At 48.6% G+C, this 18,271-nt stretch overlaps 1 protein-coding gene across 1 annotated transcript in view; it reads left to right on the plus strand.

Moving 5' to 3' along the window:
* Positions 1 to 18,271, plus strand: part of PCGF2 (polycomb group ring finger 2) — a 112,821-nt gene that overhangs the window by 61,098 nt on the left and 33,452 nt on the right. The window contains exons 4-8 of the mRNA XM_069237481.1: positions 2,029 to 2,084; positions 2,797 to 2,847; positions 3,049 to 3,157; positions 6,214 to 6,262; positions 12,120 to 12,218. Of these exons, the coding sequence (XP_069093582.1) occupies positions 2,029 to 2,084; positions 2,797 to 2,847; positions 3,049 to 3,157; positions 6,214 to 6,262; positions 12,120 to 12,218 (364 nt within the window). The remainder of the gene's footprint in view (positions 1 to 2,028; positions 2,085 to 2,796; positions 2,848 to 3,048; positions 3,158 to 6,213; positions 6,263 to 12,119; positions 12,219 to 18,271) is intronic.

Consider the following 18,271-nt stretch of genomic DNA (forward strand, 5'->3'; position numbering starts at 1 on the left):
GCTGGGGCAAATGCTGAACTGGACAGTTGCATTAAAATCCCCAAGGTTGATGCCCCTTAAATATAGGTCTGCTTCACTTCATGTTCTTTCCAACCACACCTCCTTCCCTTGCCATGCTAAGCAGAGGACTTTCCTACACCTAAGTTGTGCAGGACCCACCCCCCCCCCCATGCTGCAGCTCCTCTTGTCCACAGTCATCTATGTAAAGTAATGTCTGACACCTGAAAGGCAGAAAATACTTTATGCCTTTTGAAATTTGGCCTCTGTCTGCGTTACATGCAAAACTAACTGACCCTCAATCCGTTTACCTGAGATGCGATCAAGGTATTGCTTGGTATAGTAGTTAAGACAGACAGACAGCCTGCTTCTGCTGGTGGTACTGTATTTTATGTCCCTTCTTTTAAAGCTTGTAATTAGCAACCTATTTTGGTCTCACGAATCTCAGATTTTCTGCTGCTGTAAAAAAAAAAAAAAAAAAAAAAAATTGAACAAAGCACATACAAATTACACCTGGTCATACAAGTAATAGATGAGGTGCACAGTCTTATAATAAAGCAGCCTTGAGTGCCATTTACATTTTAAAAGTTCTTGAGCAAAGAGGTTTCACAGTTGCCATTGTTAAGATTCTATCTCATTTTGATTCGAAACATGGGGCCTGATTACGAGTTTGCCAGTCGGATGAGCAAAGCAGACAGTGCGCATTCCGAGGCTGCTCAATGGGGTGAGAGGGAATGGGGGGGGTGTTATCACAACACGGTAATGTGGCCCCCAGCACTTCCTTTCGGACAGCCTTTTCTTGGCGGTTAAACTGACATGACCAGGCTGGCTGAAGAGGCACTTGTGATCAGCATGGTGGTTCAGCACCGCCGTTGCTGACCATGAGTCCAACTGCCGTCAGCCAGTCGGGAGCCATGTTCCTGGTGGGGGCAGCTGTCTGACCACCATGGTTGTAATGTGGCAGTCGGACTGCCTGGAGTGCGGCAGTCCAACCACCACCGTGAGGCAAAATGAGGCCCATAGTGTCTTATTGTTATTTGTCCATGGTGTACTTGTCCGTCTTCTGTACCAGTTTACAGTCATGGGTGGTTGTTAGGTCCATATAGCGAGTCAGATTTATCAACACTTTGTTCCGGTGCAGAACATTTCCCTAACGGTAAAGCAAGTGCCATTTTCTGCTGCTTTGCATCAAGACTGTGTCTCGGGGCTGATGCATGGCTGTCCTCTTGCAACCACCCATGACTTTTAACGTGAATCCTGATCTACTAAAATTGGTAAGCAGGGCTTTGTGCCCAAGAAATAATATCGCCTTAAGGTAGGCATTAACAAAGTACAACGTTTTCGTGTCTCCGATCTCAGAAATTGGATGTGTGCTGCACCGTACAGCACACATCCAAAGTGTTAAATGTTTTAAAGTTAGCCTAAGTATATAGTATTTTGTACTTAAAGCATGCAGTTTCAGGGCAAAATACTACCAGACACCACACAGCACATCTTTGTATAATCGGGCAAAAGCTTGTGTGGCTCTGGGCAGCATGTTTGTGCAGTGTTTAATTTGTAAATACAAACGTGCCGGTGCTCAAAGCCCTCCTCTTAAACACGTGGCTGCTGCAATTAAATGTGCGAACACGGAATACTGAGGCAGAATAATCCTTAGGCCATCTCGGGCCTCTTCAATCCATTTAAAGACACTCCCTGCCCTTTCAGCTTACTCTTGCAGCTTTCTCCCATTGTGATGTTTTTTCTTTTTGTTTAGGGCAGAATAATAATCGCCGGCCTTCAAAAATAAGTGCTTGTGCTTAGCTCCGGAAACGACAAGCACAAATTAAGCACTGTGTTTGTGCACTGCCGCTGGGGAAGAGACTAGCAGTGCCATGTCTTGGATATGGTTCTGGAATGCTCTCTCCCCAAACTTTGGTTGCTGCACTACATTTCACTACTTTTTTCATAAATCTGCCTCTGTTTTGTGCAAACATACTACACACATTTCTTTGTGGCCTTTGTCTTATTGCTGTTGCTTTTTTGTTTCAGGTCAGACAAAACCCTACAAGACATTGTCTACAAGCTGGTCCCAGGGCTCTTCAAAGGTACAGTGCTGTATACTACCGGCTTTTAAAGTTGCTCAGTTACTTTTACACGCTCTTCTAAGAACCTACATTTACATAAACAGAAGGATTGACTTGTCCAGTAAAAAAATACATTTGTTATAGTCAATCTAAAAAGATTGTGGACATCTGGCCAAACAGGCTGGCATCTCTTCCTAGTTTTAGTCTGGAAACCTCAGCACAGATTTAGAATATAGGGTGTCTTTATTGTCTCTGATGTTGATGTTCCAAATAAGCATTTGCTGGAATGTCCTCAATGAAATGTATCTGAGATTAATCCATAGTTCCTAACTGGGGTCTTCTCCCACCAACTATCTTTATAGGTTCATGGTCTTTAACTGGGACCCCTCCAGTGGTCTTTAACTGGCACCCTCACTGTGGTGCGACCATTTGATGTCTTTAAATTGAATCAAATGGCCTTTGACATCACATCCCACCACACTCAGTCTTTCCCTTGGATATCCCACCACCTCTGCTCTTTAACTGGAGTCGTTGCCATATCTAACCACCCCTTTGGTCTTTAATTCGGGTCATGCTCCCCTAATAGCTTTTGTCTGTAGGGTACCCCCCAAGGTCTTTGGAATTCGTCTTGTACCTTTGTCTCGAGTGCACCCCAACTCTGATAGGAAACCAAAACCAACTCTAGCATCTCGCACTTCCACTCCTGTCATGAATCTCTTTTCCTTTTTTAAAGATGAGATGAAGAGGAGGCGGGATTTCTACGCTGCTCGTCCAGTTGCAGATGGTGAGTACATCCTAAATAATGACCCTGGCCTTCTATTTGCCCCTTGACGAGTAATGTCAGCAAATCTCAGCATAAATCCTGTTCCCTCCAGCCTTTCATTCCTTCTCTGCACATATCGCCCTGTCCACTCCTCTCCTCCCCCCCACCTGTGCTCTGTCCCTTGTGTGCACAGCCTGTCCATAGACCTCTGCTTTCTTCCAGCCCCCGGTGGGTCCAATGAGGATCGCGGAGAGGTGTCCGAGCAGGAGAAGGCTCACGTCACAGAGGATGAGATCGTCAGTTTATCCATAGAGTTTTACGAAGGGACCAGGTAACCACTCTCTTTTGGAGGCGCCTGGTCAATTTATGTTCTCAGCAGCACCTGTGGCAAAAGTACTTTAGGTTTAGGGCAGTGGTCTTCAAACTTTTTTATGCTGCGCCCGCCCCCCCCCCCAGTTGAAAAATAAAAATCATTGTGCCCCCCTTCAGAATTTTTCACAATTATTTTAGAAAGATGGCAATGTTTAAATAGGTCTAAACCTATTTAAACATTGCAGTTAAGTACTGTTACCTTTTTAAAACTGCAATAACATGCTTCTGCTTAAAACAAAGGCATGTTATCTGTATAATATTTCTTTTGGCCAGAGTTTGGCGCCCCCCTTGGGATCACTTGAGGCCCCCCAAGGGGGGCCCGCCCCCCAGTTTGAAGACCTCTGGTTTAGGGGGACACTGTAGGAAAAGGAACTCATAATTTTAGTTTCCCTGTATTCTACCATCTAGTGGTTGGGATTGGAATGGCGTCCAAAGCATTTTCTTTCCAGGTAAAAGGATATCGCCCATAGGCGTGATGAGAGTGCCTCATAATTACGTCAAACCCGCAATGCCCCACACTGTCGATACCATCTTGAGATTTCATCTAGTTGTGCAAATTGTATTTGACAGTGGGCTTTGTGTGCATTTCAATTTGTAAATTAGATGTGGTGAAATGTGATACAGTATATACAAAAACAAGTACTTGGAATCAACAGAAGAATTATTAACTTTCAGTAGCTTGTCCAAAAGATAGAAACTGCAGGTGTAGAATAGATGTGTTTCTGGAATTTGTCCGAAATTATAAATTAATGCTATAATTCAGTATTAAAAACTTTTGGGCTGATTTTAAGAGCCCCTAGCGCCTTCTTGCGCCACATTAGCGTCATTTTTCCCCCCACTAATGTGGCCCAACGAGGCCAAAATCGCTGCGCCAAATTTACAAGTGGCACAATGCATGCATTGCACCACTTTGTAACCCTTTGCGCTACATTATGCCTGCACCAGGCATAATGTATGGAAAGGGGGAGTTCCTCTGTTGGGGGGGGGGTGAAGAAATGGCACAAAGAAATGTAAAAGATTTCTTCGCATCATTTTTTTTCAGCACTTTTAACGCCTGCTCAGATCAGGTGTTTAAAGGAGGCACACCTCTATTTTTAATGGGCCTCAATGTGCTTTGCAGTATTAGCATCAACATTTTTGACACTAATCCTGCAAAGCATCAAACTATCATCAAAAATGTTAATACTAGTTTCTTAACTACCGCCATGGTGCGCCCTATGTTAAATACGGTGCACACATGGTGGCGTTAGGGGGCGCTAACATGCAAGAAAAGTGGCACAGCATTGGATGCAGCACTACTTTTCTTAAATCAGGCCCTTAGTTTGTCGTTTATAGTTGAGGGTGATGTTTTCACTTTAATTAAAAAAAAAATTGCTTTAGTTACCAATTAAACAGCCATGGATAAAGCCAGAAGGTGTGGCTTGCGTTTCCTCACTAAAACATTGAACCCTGCTGCAGTAAACAATCAACATTTTAAAACATATATTTTCTGTATACAGTGCACTTACAAAAGACATAATTTAATCTGTGACTAGAGAGTATCTTTTATATATAAAATAGTCCCACAGTGCCCTACATTGCAGGTGGAACAATACACCAGCCAATAGCACGAGGTGAGAGAGGAATACTCGTCTAAATGGTAACAATAGCTTTTCCAGACACCTGCAAGACCTAAAAACGTTCCCATAGGTATACAAAATGGGGTTCTGCATCCCAATACAAATGTTATATCTGTTGACCATAATAGATTTGAAGGCGACAGGGCACGAGGCAGGGAGGCTGGTGTAATGATCACCAGTGAAAGGGAAGCAGGAGACCATTGTATTGGGCAAGAATTAACTGAACCATTGACTTTATCTCTTTATGTAAATATAAGTACTTATCAATGAATCTGATGTTGATGAGGGGACGAATTTAAGGAGGAGATGTGCCAATGAGAGGCGCCTGGTTACCCTTCGACATAGCTGGTGCTTTGCGTGTGGTAAAATAGATGAATAGCCAACGGGCGATTTGCATGGTAGCTTCTTGTTAGTTGTGCACTTGTGTGGCCTTTTCATGGGAGTCAGTAGCGAAGAGGCAGGCTCTTCTGTGATTAATGTTGATCACTGGTGTGGTGTAATTACACTTAAATTACTCCACTCCATTTAGATGCTTCTCCTCAAGCCGAGGAGCCAAGGCTCCCTCTAAGAAGGTGTTGGAGATTAGGAACTCATTCACTCCCAGTGAAGTGCTTCAAACTTTAAGATTCCATCTAAAAAATGGCAGGATAAAAACCAGAATGTAAAGGTTGTGGCCCAGGAGAGCGCCCAAAGGCCTCCGTGACTCGACCACTCTCAGCTGGGAAACACTAATGGTTCGATGCGCTTCTGACGTCAGTTTGTCTGCAGCGGTGATGGCTCAGATAACTCCAACTCTAGGTGCTGGGACAGAGAACTCCACACAACCCTAGAGGGGCGTGTTAAGAAGAATGAGCTCCATGTCCCTCGTGAGCCGATCACGTGACAGATGGGGGTGCTGTCATGGTACTGAGCGGGTTTGTAGCGCTGTATCGACCTCCATGAAGCTTTTTATACAACTGGACCTTGTTCATCAGGGATTGTTCTTCAGGCTTATCAGCTCACCCCTAACCTTAAAAGAAGAAGCCCACCAGAAAAAGGTCCGTCCCTGGTCTGATGCGAAACATGCATTCAAAATGTTTGTAGGATAGAGTGAGGGGTGTGAAGTGTGGAGAATGGACTGCATGCAGTGTGTGTGCTGTCTTTCTGGGTGTAAACCAAGTACAGTGTGGAAGGTGGGCGGACTCTACCGTGCTAGGTTGTGGGGTCTGACATGAGTGCAGAGTGGAGGTTGGATGTCTAGTTGTGCAGTAGTCTCGTGCGTGGGACAGCGTGTGCAGGATGGAGGGCTTTAAAGTTGTGTTGGATGGGTGGCTGTAAAACTGGCCCTCGGCAGTGTGCCTTGTGTAGTTGATATTGAAATAAAACACAAGCCTGACCTCTGACCTCTTTTCTACAGGGAAGAAAGCCGCGGCAGCATGGCAAACGGGGAGCTGGAGAAAGACAAGGTGAGTGGAGGCCACACCCGATGGTCGGCTGGAGAAGGTGTGGTGGTGAGAGGCAAATTCTAGCTTGTCTGTGATGCGGACATTCTGGCCTATCTTAACTGCGCTGGGCTTGGGTCGTCCTAGAGTCAGGTGACTGCTGTACTCTCTGGTTTTATTACAAAGTTTACTTGCAGCCAGTAGGACAGAGGTGCCATAAGGAAACAAGCATTTGCAATGCAGTGGGTCTCGCGTTTGCTCCAGTTAGAGCTATTAGCGTTGTAAATTCCTAACTGGACTCTTTTCGAACTTAAATTGGGAATAAAAAGTAAAACAGTTGACATAAGCGAGCCAATTCAAAGCGCCGAAGGAGAGACACAAAAAGAAAAATATGTTCGTTCGTAGTTAAGGGTATCGCCAAACGTGTAATAATGATTCAGTGGTGGTCCCCGGGTTCCAGTAATGATAAAGTGGGGATCCACAAAAGTCAAAAGGTTGGGAACCCCCATAGAGCACCTGCAGTGGGTGATATGTACATGGCTTCTTCCCACGCCCTCGCCCAACAGCCTCCTCTTGCTCATTTTTGCTTTGTGTTCAGTAACCGGCCAAGTGCTTGCACTCATTTCTTTGTTCAGTGTGTGGCATCTCTTGCCTTCAGTGTACACGTCTCTTTGGTTAATCAGGGCTTGCCTTGATCTTGATGTGTATGTTTTCTTTGTCAATTAAACCGTTCTTTCTTGCTGCTATTCCTTTCTCCGTAGTCATTGGGGACCCTGTTTTGTCTGGGTACCTCTATGGTCTCACTCGCTATTGAGACAAACACCAGCTGTAAGAGAGGAGACCTAAAAAGGCTGTAAAAAGGCAATGGCAGCGGACAGGGAGGGGAGTGTAATACTTTCCCAGACACCACATGAAGCTAGCGTCCGTCAAAATAGCCATCCATTTTATTTGACAAACTGATGTATTCTGGTAATTCTAGTCTTGCATGGATTCCATTCGCCTAATTGGGCCTGACACACCTAACAACAATTAATTGTGACAAAAGAAACGAAGGCTGGAAATCTAAGCCAGATTTACTAATATTTGCACCAGGTTATTTTGCCAGTGCAAACATTGCTATGAACTATTTTGCATCAAGGAGACATATCATTGGTGGTACATGCATGTGTCTATGCAACCACCCATGGATGTTGACACAAATCCCTATCTACTAGGGATCTGAGTAAAAAGAAATTATGCCTTCTCAAGACAGGCATAATATTGAGGGAAAGTTGTATTTTCTCCAAACTTCTTCTAATTTGCATGTGTTGTGTAATTTACAGCATACATACAAACTTGAAAAGACATTATACTATGTCTAGGCGTAGTATTTTGTACTTGAAGGGTACCCTGCTAGTACGAAACCTATGCTACTTACACGCACACACTTCCACTACGGTGCAAGGGTGGTGTGTGCGTGGCACAAGACGGCCAAAATTTCACCAGTGCAGCTGGGGAAAGAAACCGCACCATTCCTTAGTAGATGTGGTGCTGTCCTAGCCCCTCCCTTTGACGCAGTGCAGCACATTTGCCCCCCAAATGTCCTGACAACTTGGAGCATATTGCCAATCACTGGCCCTAAGCAGCCAAGAGGGCATCAAAGAACTCTGCAGCAAACACTTTCTATTGAGGTGGGGTCAGCCGGCCCATAATGTGCAGGTGCGGCCTGCTGGTCTGTAGCTTTGTGAGAGGTGCTGCCTGCCGGCCCATAATGTGCAGGTGCTGCCTGCTGGTCTGTACTACACTGAATGGAGGTGCTGCCGCCTGGTATGTAGCTTTGTGTGAGGTGTGGTGCCTGGTGGTCTGTACTGGATTGAGTGCAGGTGCGGCCTGCTGGTCTGTAGCTTTGTGTGAGGTGCTGCCTGCCAGTCTATAGTGCGCAGGTGCTGCCTGGTGGTCTGTGTTGTGCAGGTGCTGCCTGTTGGTCTGTACTACGCCGAGTGGAGGTGTTGCTTGCCAGCGTTTAGTGCACAGGTACTACCTGGTCGTCTGTACTGGACTGAGTGGAGGTGCTACCTGCTGGTCTGTAGTGCACAGTTGCCGGCCTGGTGGTCTGTACTGGACTGAGTGGAGGTGCCACCTGCTGGTCTGTAGCTTTGTGTGAGCTGCTGCCTGATGGTCTGTGAGTGGAGTTGCTGCGTGGTGGTCTGTAGCTTTTTGTGAGGTGTGCGTGCTGGTCTGTAGTGTGCAGGTGCTGCCTGGTGGTCTGCACTGGACGGAGTGGAGGTGCTGCGTGGTGGTCTGTAGCTTTTCGTGAGGAGCTGCCTGCTGGTCTGTAGCTTTGTGTGAGGTGCTGCCTGATGGTCTGTAATGGACTGAGTGGAGTTGCCGCCTTTTGGTCTGTAGCTTTTCGTGAGGTGCTGCGTGCTGGTCTGTAGCTTTGTGTGAGGTGCTACCTGTTGGTCTGTAGTGCGCAGGTGCTGCCTGGTGGTCTGCACTGGACGGGGTGGAGGTGCTGCCTGGTGGTCTGTAGTGTGCAGGTGCTGCCTGGTTATCTGAACCTTTGGGTGAGGTGCTGCCTGGTTATCTGAACCTCTGGGTGAGGTGCTGCCTGGTTATCTGAACCTCTGGGTGAGGTGCTGCCTGATGGTCTGTAATGAACTGAGTGGAGTTGCCGCATGCTTGTCTGTAGCTTTGTGTGAGGTGTGCTGCCTGATGGTCTGTAATGGACTGAGTGGAGTTGCCGGCTGGTGGTCTGTAGCTTTTCGTGAGGTGCTACCTGGTGGTCTGTAGTGCGCAGGTGCTGCCTGGTGGTCTGCACTAGACGGGGTGGAGGTGCTGCCTGCTGGTCTGTAGTGTGCAGGTGCCGCCTGCTGGTCTGTAGCGTTGTGTGAGGTGCCGCCTGCTGGTCTGTAGCGTTGTGTGAGGTGCCGCCTGCTGGTCTGTAGCGTTGTGTGAGGTGCCGCCTGCTGGTCTGTAGCGTTGTGTGAGGTGCCGCCTGCTGGTCTGTAGCGTTGTGTGAGGTGCCGCCTGCTGGTCTGTAGCGTTGTGTGAGGTGCCGCCTGCTGGTCTGTAGCGTTGTGTGAGGTGCCGCCTGGTGGTCTGTAGCTTTTCGTGAGGTGCTACCTGGTGGTCTGTAGTGCGCAGGTGCTGCCTGGTGGTCTGCACTAGACGGGGTGGAGGTGCTGCCTGCTGGTCTGTAGTGTGCAGGTGCCGCCTGGTGGTCTGTAGCGTTGTGTGAGGTGCCGCCTGGTGGTCTGTAGCGTTGTGTGAGGTGCCGCCTGCTGGTCTGTAGCGTTGTGTGAGGTGCCGCCTGCTGGTCTGTAGCGTTGTGTGAGGTGCCGCCTGGTGGTCTGTAGCGTTGTGTGAGGTGCCGCCTGGTGGTCTGTAACGTTCTGTGAGGGGCCGCCTGGTGGTCTGTAGCGTTGTGTGAGGTGCCGCCTGCTGGTCTGTAGCGTTGTGTGAGGTGCCGCCTGCTGGTCTGTAGCGTTGTGTGAGGTGCCGCCTGCTGGTCTGTAGCGTTGTGTGAGGTGCCGCCTGCTGGTCTGTAGCGTTGTGTGAGGTGCCGCCTGCTGGTCTGTAGCGTTGTGTGAGGTGCCGCCTGCTGGTCTGTAGCGTTGTGTGAGGTGCCGCCTGGTGGTCTGTAGCTTTTCGTGAGGTGCTACCTGGTGGTCTGTAGTGCGCAGGTGCTGCCTGGTGGTCTGCACTAGACGGGGTGGAGGTGCTGCCTGCTGGTCTGTAGTGTGCAGGTGCCGCCTGGTGGTCTGTAGCGTTGTGTGAGGTGCCGCCTGGTGGTCTGTAGCGTTGTGTGAGGTGCCGCCTGCTGGTCTGTAGCGTTGTGTGAGGTGCCGCCTGCTGGTCTGTAGCGTTGTGTGAGGTGCCGCCTGGTGGTCTGTAGCGTTGTGTGAGGTGCCGCCTGGTGGTCTGTAACGTTCTGTGAGGGGCCGCCTGGTGGTCTGTAGCGTTGTGTGAGGTGCCGCCTGCTGGTCTGTAGCGTTGTGTGAGGTGCCGCCTGCTGGTCTGTAGCGTTGTGTGAGGTGCCGCCTGCTGGTCTGTAGCGTTGTGTGAGGTGCCGCCTGCTGGTCTGTAGCGTTGTGTGAGGTGCCGCCTGCTGGTCTGTAGCGTTGTGTGAGGTGCCGCCTGCTGGTCTGTAGCGTTGTGTGAGGTGCCGCCTGCTGGTCTGTAGCGTTGTGTGAGGTGCCGCCTGGTGGTCTGTAGCGTTGTGTGAGGTGCCGCCTGCTGGTCTGTAGCGTTGTGTGAGGTGCCGCCTGCTGGTCTGTAGCGTTGTGTGAGGTGCCGCCTGCTGGTCTGTAGCGTTGTGTGAGGTGCCGCCTGGTGGTCTGTAGCGTTGTGTGAGGTGCCGCCTGCTGGTGTATGCGATCTGCTCGTGCCTGTGGAAGGGGGGGCACCTCCGAGGCGCGGAGTCCTCGGTTTGACGGGACCTGCTCCGGGCGAAGACATGGCAGGTGATTCGCTCTCCTCACTTTCCAATCCGCAGATTTACCGTCAGTGCAGCTGTGCGCCTCCCACCCCGCAGGGGATTCCCTTCCCCTCCTGTGTGGTCTCTCCTTTCTCTGCTCGGATCCCTCTTGTCAACCCCCCCCAAACTCCAACATATTTCATCCTCACTTCTCTCTTGACCTTCCTTGACTCTCCTGGTCCTCCCGCCCCCTTCCGAAGCCTCCGGGTCTCCTCGAGGCGCCCTCCTACCCACATCTTCAGCGTCCTGGTTCCTTCCACCCGTGGCCTAAACGCAAAACGATGCCCCCTCCATTCAGAAGGTTCACAGATATCCTGAGACCTTAAGCTGAATGGGGACCGTGAATGGTGGTGCCACCCCCTACGCTGCAGGGGCGCGAGCCCCCCCCCTTTGCTCCAGCCCTTATGTAGACCCCATTTACGTACCTGCTTGACGTGCAGCAGACGGGCGGTGTCACTGTACTTGTTGATCGTCGCACAGTGTACATGACATACAGCAGTTCATCCCAAGTACAGGTAGTTTACAGCGACTAGAAACTGCGGAAGTGTGACATGAAGCGCTACATTGTCAAATAATGTTTATAATCGTCATTGTGTTTGAGGCGATGGCCACAGAAGAAAGCCCTTTGTTGGTTGCAGTGGTTTAAGGAAAGGGATTGTGGACATGCAGATTCCTTATTGATAAAGTGCGAGCGAGATTCCCAAATAGAGAGGTTTAAAGGCACTTTGTTGCAAAGTGAAAAAGCAAAAAGTACAACCAAAAAACATCGGGCTTTCCCGACAGTATAGATAAGCCAGTAATCATCCCGTAGTAATAATCCCCGGTGAATCAGATAACCAGGCTACTGTGCGCACGTCATCACTGGTGGTAGGTACTCCAACACGTGACTCGGCATCTTTCATGATACATGTCATGTGGTTACCGGTATAAATGTGTTGGAAAGATCGGAACGCTAACCGCGGTGGGCAGCAGCGAGGGCTTCTCATGAGCATGGGGTTGGGTAAACCCCGTGCTTAGCAAGATCAATAGAAGGCTCATATTCATTTAAGGACAACACGTGCGAGTCTGTGGCAGACTAAACCACTGCAGCTCCGCGGGGAGAGAACGAGAGTCCGTGCAAGTGTATGTGTGTTAAAAGTAGCCGTACCTTTATGTATCGAAAAACAATTTAAGACAGAAAAAATCTGAAAAATTACCATTCATTTCATTTTAAGGTTCGAAAGCCCCATTTCAAATGTGGAGATTGGTATTTCAGACTGACTTCTCACAGGGAGATCCCCTGATTTTCGTCTCGGTGGCCTATCCAGAACGAAAAACACAAGCCTAGGGGTGGTCTCCCTGCTGATGAGGGAAGCGTACCCCCAGGCCCTTGTGTCTCCTTCTTCTCGTGTCTAATGCTGTCTCTCCTTGTGTCTTCTGCAGAAGAACAGCGTGCGCTTCCTCCGCTGTCCGGCCGCCATGACCATCATGCACCTGGCCAAGTTCCTGCGTAACAAGATGGACGTGCCCAATAAATACAAGGTAAGTGCTGATGATACATACCTGTGAAGGTGGGGTGCAAGGCATCTACTGGCCTTTCAGCAGGGGCAGTAGACACTACCAGGCCTGTGATCTTGGGGCAAAGGTAGAAGTCCTGTTACCTGACTTGTAACCCTCAAGCAGTGGTGTTAGGCCTCTGTAGTCACTTGACCTCAGACCCTTTAACGTGGATTATTATGCTGCCAATGAGGGGGGCATTTAAGTGAAATACAGAGAGACGGCTTCAAAGCCGTTCTGTGTTTCATAGTGCAGGCGGCAACCAACGTACACTGTTAAGAAGGGAGAGAGATCCCCATGCAGGGGGGTGAAGTGAGTGACTGCGCCCGCCTGCAAGGGGGTGCCTGTGGTGTCCATGTGACACCCTTTCTTCCCTCCAGAGTGCTGGCTTTAGGAGGTGCACTGAAAGAGCGCCACCTTTTTGTGGCACACTTTCAGTGCATCTCCTAAAGACATGTTGCCCCGCGTCTGTAATGCGGCACGGGCACAGAGGCTTAATGATTCCCTCATTTGCATGCGGCCATGCTCCTGTGTAAATGAGGTAAAACCTACTTATAGCGCTAGCAATACATGTGCACCAATGCTATCTGTATTACAGAAGGAGCTGCACAAGCGTCTGCAGCCCCTTCTGTAAAACCAAAGTGCCCCAGGGGGCCGATAAAGTGGGTGCACATACCAGTGCACCTCCGGGGCACAATCTGTAATATGGCCCCAGGAATGCGAAGTCTGCCCTGATACATCAGGGGGTGTGGAATTTAATAAAACATCTACTTGTCCATGGGACAGGTAGCTTTTTAAATCTACTTGTCCTGTAAAAAAAAAAAATCTACATGTCCCTTTGGTGCCATGTAGTGTGGCAAAACATTATGGCAACAGTCTCATTACGTAAGAGAGCTCTGTTAATAGCCTCTGATTATGCTAGGTCTAATACTATAGTAGGGCTTGAATACTAGCAATTTCAAGCCCAACTATACCAACTTCCTTATGTTGCCACCTTTCTGCAGATCTACATATTGGGGCTGGAGAAAGCAGTAAGCAATAGTTCCCGGGCTGGAATGTCTTTGAGTCTGTGCAAACCTACTAACTTGCATATTTTAAGAATTTTCACCAGCCCTTCTCTAATCTTTCCCTATACTGAGAATGGTTGGAAATTTAAACCAGTCATGGGCAGAAGTAGAAGTTCTTCCAGGGTTAGGAAAAAAGAGGTTGGAGGGGGAAAATGAACATGTAAACACTAAATAGATTTTCACGTGAACAAATCTACACATGCATATTTGCAAATGCTAAAATACAGTTCACAAATATTTTCTAGGAGTACATTTTCCTGGTCTATTTCTGTAAATTCTTGTGAATTCATGCAAGCTACTCTATCATATTCTATCAAGGGTGCACTTTTGCGACTTTCTTTAAGAATTGGGCCCTAATTGGGTCTGACGTTACCCAAGACATTTTGTTCTTATTAAGATTCTATTTCTCCTTCTATCGGCTGGCATTACTGTGAGTGATGGCATTCTGCTCTTCCACAAAGAGCATACTGACACACAAAGTAGTTTTGTTCAGTGCCAGGAACTACTGTGGCAATGTGTTCTTTTTGAGACCAAAAAGCTTCTTTCGTGTTTTTGCTAATGTTTGTTACAATGGCAAGGGCCTGGCAGCTCCCGTAAACAATAAAGTGTCACACAAGCAATGTCAAAACAAGATAGGCTTTGACAAAACCTAAAGACTGACAACCAATGTCAGATCAGTTTGCTTTGCCAGTGCTTGTTTATTTTCATGTTTCCCATAATCTTGATGAAAATGGTTACACTGATTTTTTAAATTTTTATTATGAATATTTTTTAGGAAATAATTGCATGCATCAACACATTTTACTAAACAATGCTTCAAATAAATAGCAGAAATGTCACTGTAATTTAGCAAAGTGTTTTTTTTCCCCACTTACATTTTTTCTGAACATTTTATATTAATCAGGAAGCATCAGACTTGCTTACAAGCTTCATCTAATCAGAGAATTCTGGGAGCATTATATGGAGTCTCATATTCTTAAACTTTTCAAACGTTTGTACACTTTTATTTTTACTGGAACCACTGTCAGTAGTGCAGTGTGACTGTACAACATTAATTTAGAGTGCTCACCCTAATAATAAAAGCTTTCCATTAATGAACCATAAATACAAGTTTGAACAGCATTAACATATAGATACAAATATTACCTCAATTGCAGACCGTTCTCTTCCCTATACATGGACAGCCAAAGGGTTTGTGCTGCAGGGGGTTGGGCCTACTTGTCCCAAGGACAAAATAAACATGACAACTTGTTGTCCTTGACCCCAATCATCATGTCCTGAGCATCAGGCTATAGGAATTCCACACCCCTGATACATACATATGTACCCCATTCTCCAGCAGGGGACATTGCTCCTGTGTTGACACCTGTACAGTCCGCCTCCAGCAGAGGGCACTGATCCTGTGCTGGTACTTTCAGCCTCCAACAAGGGGTCTTTATCTTGTGCAGACACATGTACAATTGCCTCAAATAGGGAGCATTGATCCTGTGATGATACCCTCAGCCTCCAGCAGAGGGCATAAATTGTGTGCTGATACCCTCAGCATCAGATGTGGGACACTGAGACTCTGCTCTCTAACTGTAGGAAAGTACTCACTTTCTTGGCATGGTTACTTCCATTTTCTGCCTGTTGTCAATGTGTTTGACTGTGTTCATTGGGATCCTGCTAACCAGAACCCCAGTGGTTATGCTCTCTCCCTTCTAACTTGGTTTTTGCACCCCACATGTGGCACACTGGTTCCCCCATGTAAGTCCCTAGTATATGGTACCTAGGTACCCAGGGCATTAGGGTGCCAGGGGATCTCCATGGGCTGCAGCATGTATTATGCCACCTATGGGGAGCCCATATAAACCTTTCTGCAGGCCTGCCATTGCAGCCTGCGTGAAAGGGTGCATGCACCATTTTCACTACAGGTCACTGTAAGTCACCCCTATGGCAGGCCCTCCGAGCCCAGAGTGCAGGGTGCAATTACCTGTGAGTAAGGACACCCCTGCACTAGCAGAGGTGCCCCCACAAACTCCAGTTCCCTTTTCATGGACTTAGTGAGTGCGGGGACGCCATTTTACACGTGTACTGGACATAGCTCACTACCTATGTCCAGCTACCTAATGGTAACTCCAAACCTAGGCATGTTTAGTATCAAACATGTCGGAATCATACCCCAATAATGTTGCCAGTATTGGAAATATGATTCCATGCACTCTGAGCGCTCTTTAGAGAACTCCCAGCATTGTTCCTACCTGCCTTCTGGGGTTTTCTGGGCAGCCCAAGATGCTGCCAGCCCTCAGACAGGTTTCTGCCCTCCTTCTGCTTGAAAAGCTCAAGCCCAGGAAGGGAGAACAAATTATTTCCTTTGAGAGAGGGGGTGTAGGAAGTTGGCTCTGTATGCACTATTTCAAAGTAAGGAATAGTATGCACAGAGTCCAAGGGTTCCCCTTAGAGGTAAGATAGTGGCAAAAAGAGATAATTCTAATGCTCTATTTTGTGGTAGTGTGGTCGAGCAGAAGGCTTATCAAAGGAGTAGTGTTAAGCATTTGTTGTACACACACAGGCAATAAATGAGGAACACACACTCAGAGACAATTCCAGGCCAATAGGTTTTTGTATAGAAAAATATATTTTCTTAGTTTATTTTAAGAACCAAATGAAAGGTATTTCAGGTAGGTACTTTAGGAACTTTGAATTAGCAAAATAGCATATACAGTTTTCACATAAATGACATATAGCTATTTTAAAACTAGACAGTGCAATTTTCAACAGTTCCTGGGGGAGGTAAGTGTTTGTTAGTTTTTGCAGGTAAGTAAACCACCTATGGGGTTCAAGTTTGGGTCCAAGGTAGCCCACCGTTGGGGGTTCAGAGCAACCCCAAAGTTACCACACCAGCAGCTCAGGGCCGGTCAGGTGCAGAGGTCAAAGTGGTGCCCAAAACGCATAGGCTTCAATGGAGAAGGGGGTGCCCCAGTTCCAGTCTGCCAGCAGGTAAGTACCCGCGTCTTTTGAGGGCAGACCAGGGGGGTTTTGTACGGCACCGGGGGGGACACAAGTCCACACAGAAAGTACACCCTCAGCGGCACGGGGGCGGCCGGGCACAGTGTGCAAACAAGCGTTGGGTTTTCAATAGAAAGCAATGGGAGACCAAGGGGTCTCTTCAGCGATGCAGGCAAGGGGGGGGCTCCTCGGGGTAGCCACCACCAGGGCAAGGGAGAGGGTCACCTGGGGGTCGCTCCTGCACTGGAGGTCGGATCCTTCAGGTCCTGGGGGCTGTGGATGCAGTGCCTTTACCAGGTGTCGGGTCTTTGAAGCAGGCAGTCGCGGTCAGGGGGAGCCTCGGGATTCCCTCTGCAGGCGTCGCTGTGGGGGCTGAGGGGGTTCAACTCTGGCTACTCACAGTCTCGCAGTCGCCGGGGAGTCCTCCCTGAAGTGATTGTTCTCCACAAGTCGAGCCGGGGGCGTCGGGTGCAGAGTGCCAAGTCTCACGCTTCCGGCGGGAAACGCGTGTTGTTTCAAAGTTGCTTCTTTGTTGCAAAGTTGCAGTCCTTGGTGAACAGAGCCGCTGTCCTCGGGAGTTCTTGGTCCTTCTAGATGCAGGGCAGTCCTCTGAGGCTTCAGAGGTCGCTGGTCCCTGTGGAAAGCGTTGCTGGAGCAGTGTCTTTAGAAGTGGGGAGACAGGCCGGTAGAGCTGGGGCCAAAGCAGTTGGTGTCTTCGTCTTCTCTGCAGGGTTTTTCAGCTCAGCAGTCCTCTTCTTCTTAGGTTGCAGGAATCTGAGTTCCTAGGTTCTGGGGAGCCCCTAAATACTGAATTTAGCCAATGGCTACTAGCCCTGAGGGTGCTTACACCCTCTTTGTGCCTCCTCCTTGAGGGGAGGGGGGCACATCCCTAATCCTATTGGGGGAATCCTCCATCTGCAAGATGGAGGATTTCTAAAAGTTAGAGTCACCTCAGCTCAGGACACCTTAGGGGCTGTCCTGACTGGCCAGTGACTCCTCCTTGTTTTTCTCATTATCTCCTCCGGCCTTGCTGCTAAAAGTGGGGCCGTGGCCGGAGGGGAGCGGGCAACTCCACTAGCTGGAGTGCCCTGGGGTGCTGTAACAAAGGGGATGAGCCTTTGAGGCTCACCGCCAGGTGTTACAGTTCCTGCAGGGGGAGGTGTGAAGCACCTCCACCCAGTACAGGCTTTGTTACTAGCCACAGAGTGACAAAGGCACTCTCACCATGTGGCCAGCAACATGTCTGGAGTGTGGCAGGCTGCTAAAACCAGTCAGCCTACACAGGTAGTTGGTTAAGGTTTCAGGGGGCACCTCTAAGGTGCCCTCTGGGGTGTATGTTACAATAACATGTACACTGGTATCAGTGTGCATTTATTGTGCTGAGAAGTTTAATACCAAACTTCACAGTTTTCAGTGTAGCCATTATGGTGCTGTGGAGTTCGTGCATGACAGACTCCCAGACCATATACTCTTATGGCTACCCTGCACTTACAATGTCTAAGGTTTTGTTTAGACACTGTAGGGGCATAGTGCTCATGCACTTATGCCCTCACCTATGGTATAGTGCACCCTGCCTTAGGGCTGTAAGGCTTGCTAGAGGGGTGACTTATCTATACCTGTAGGCAGTGTGAGGTTGGCATGGCACCCTGAGGGGAGTGCCATGTCGACTTAGTCTTTTTATCCCCACTAGCACACACAAGCTGGCAAGCAGTGTGTCTGTGCTGAGTGAGGGGTCCCTAGGGTGGCATAAGACATGCTGCAGCCCTTAGAGACCTTCCCTGGCATCAGGGCCCTTGGTACCCGGGGTACCAGTTACAAGGGACTTACCTGGATGCCAGGGTGTGCCAATTGTGGAAACAAAGGTACAGGTTAGGGAAAGAACACTGGTGCTGGGGCCTGGTTAGCAGGCCTCAGCACACTTTCAAATCAAAACTTAGCATCAGCAAAGGCAAAAAGTTAGGGGGTAACCATGCCAAGGAGGCA

This window comes from Pleurodeles waltl, chromosome 6 (assembly GCF_031143425.1).
Source record: "Pleurodeles waltl isolate 20211129_DDA chromosome 6, aPleWal1.hap1.20221129, whole genome shotgun sequence".
Taxonomy (NCBI): Eukaryota; Metazoa; Chordata; class Amphibia; order Caudata; family Salamandridae; genus Pleurodeles; species Pleurodeles waltl.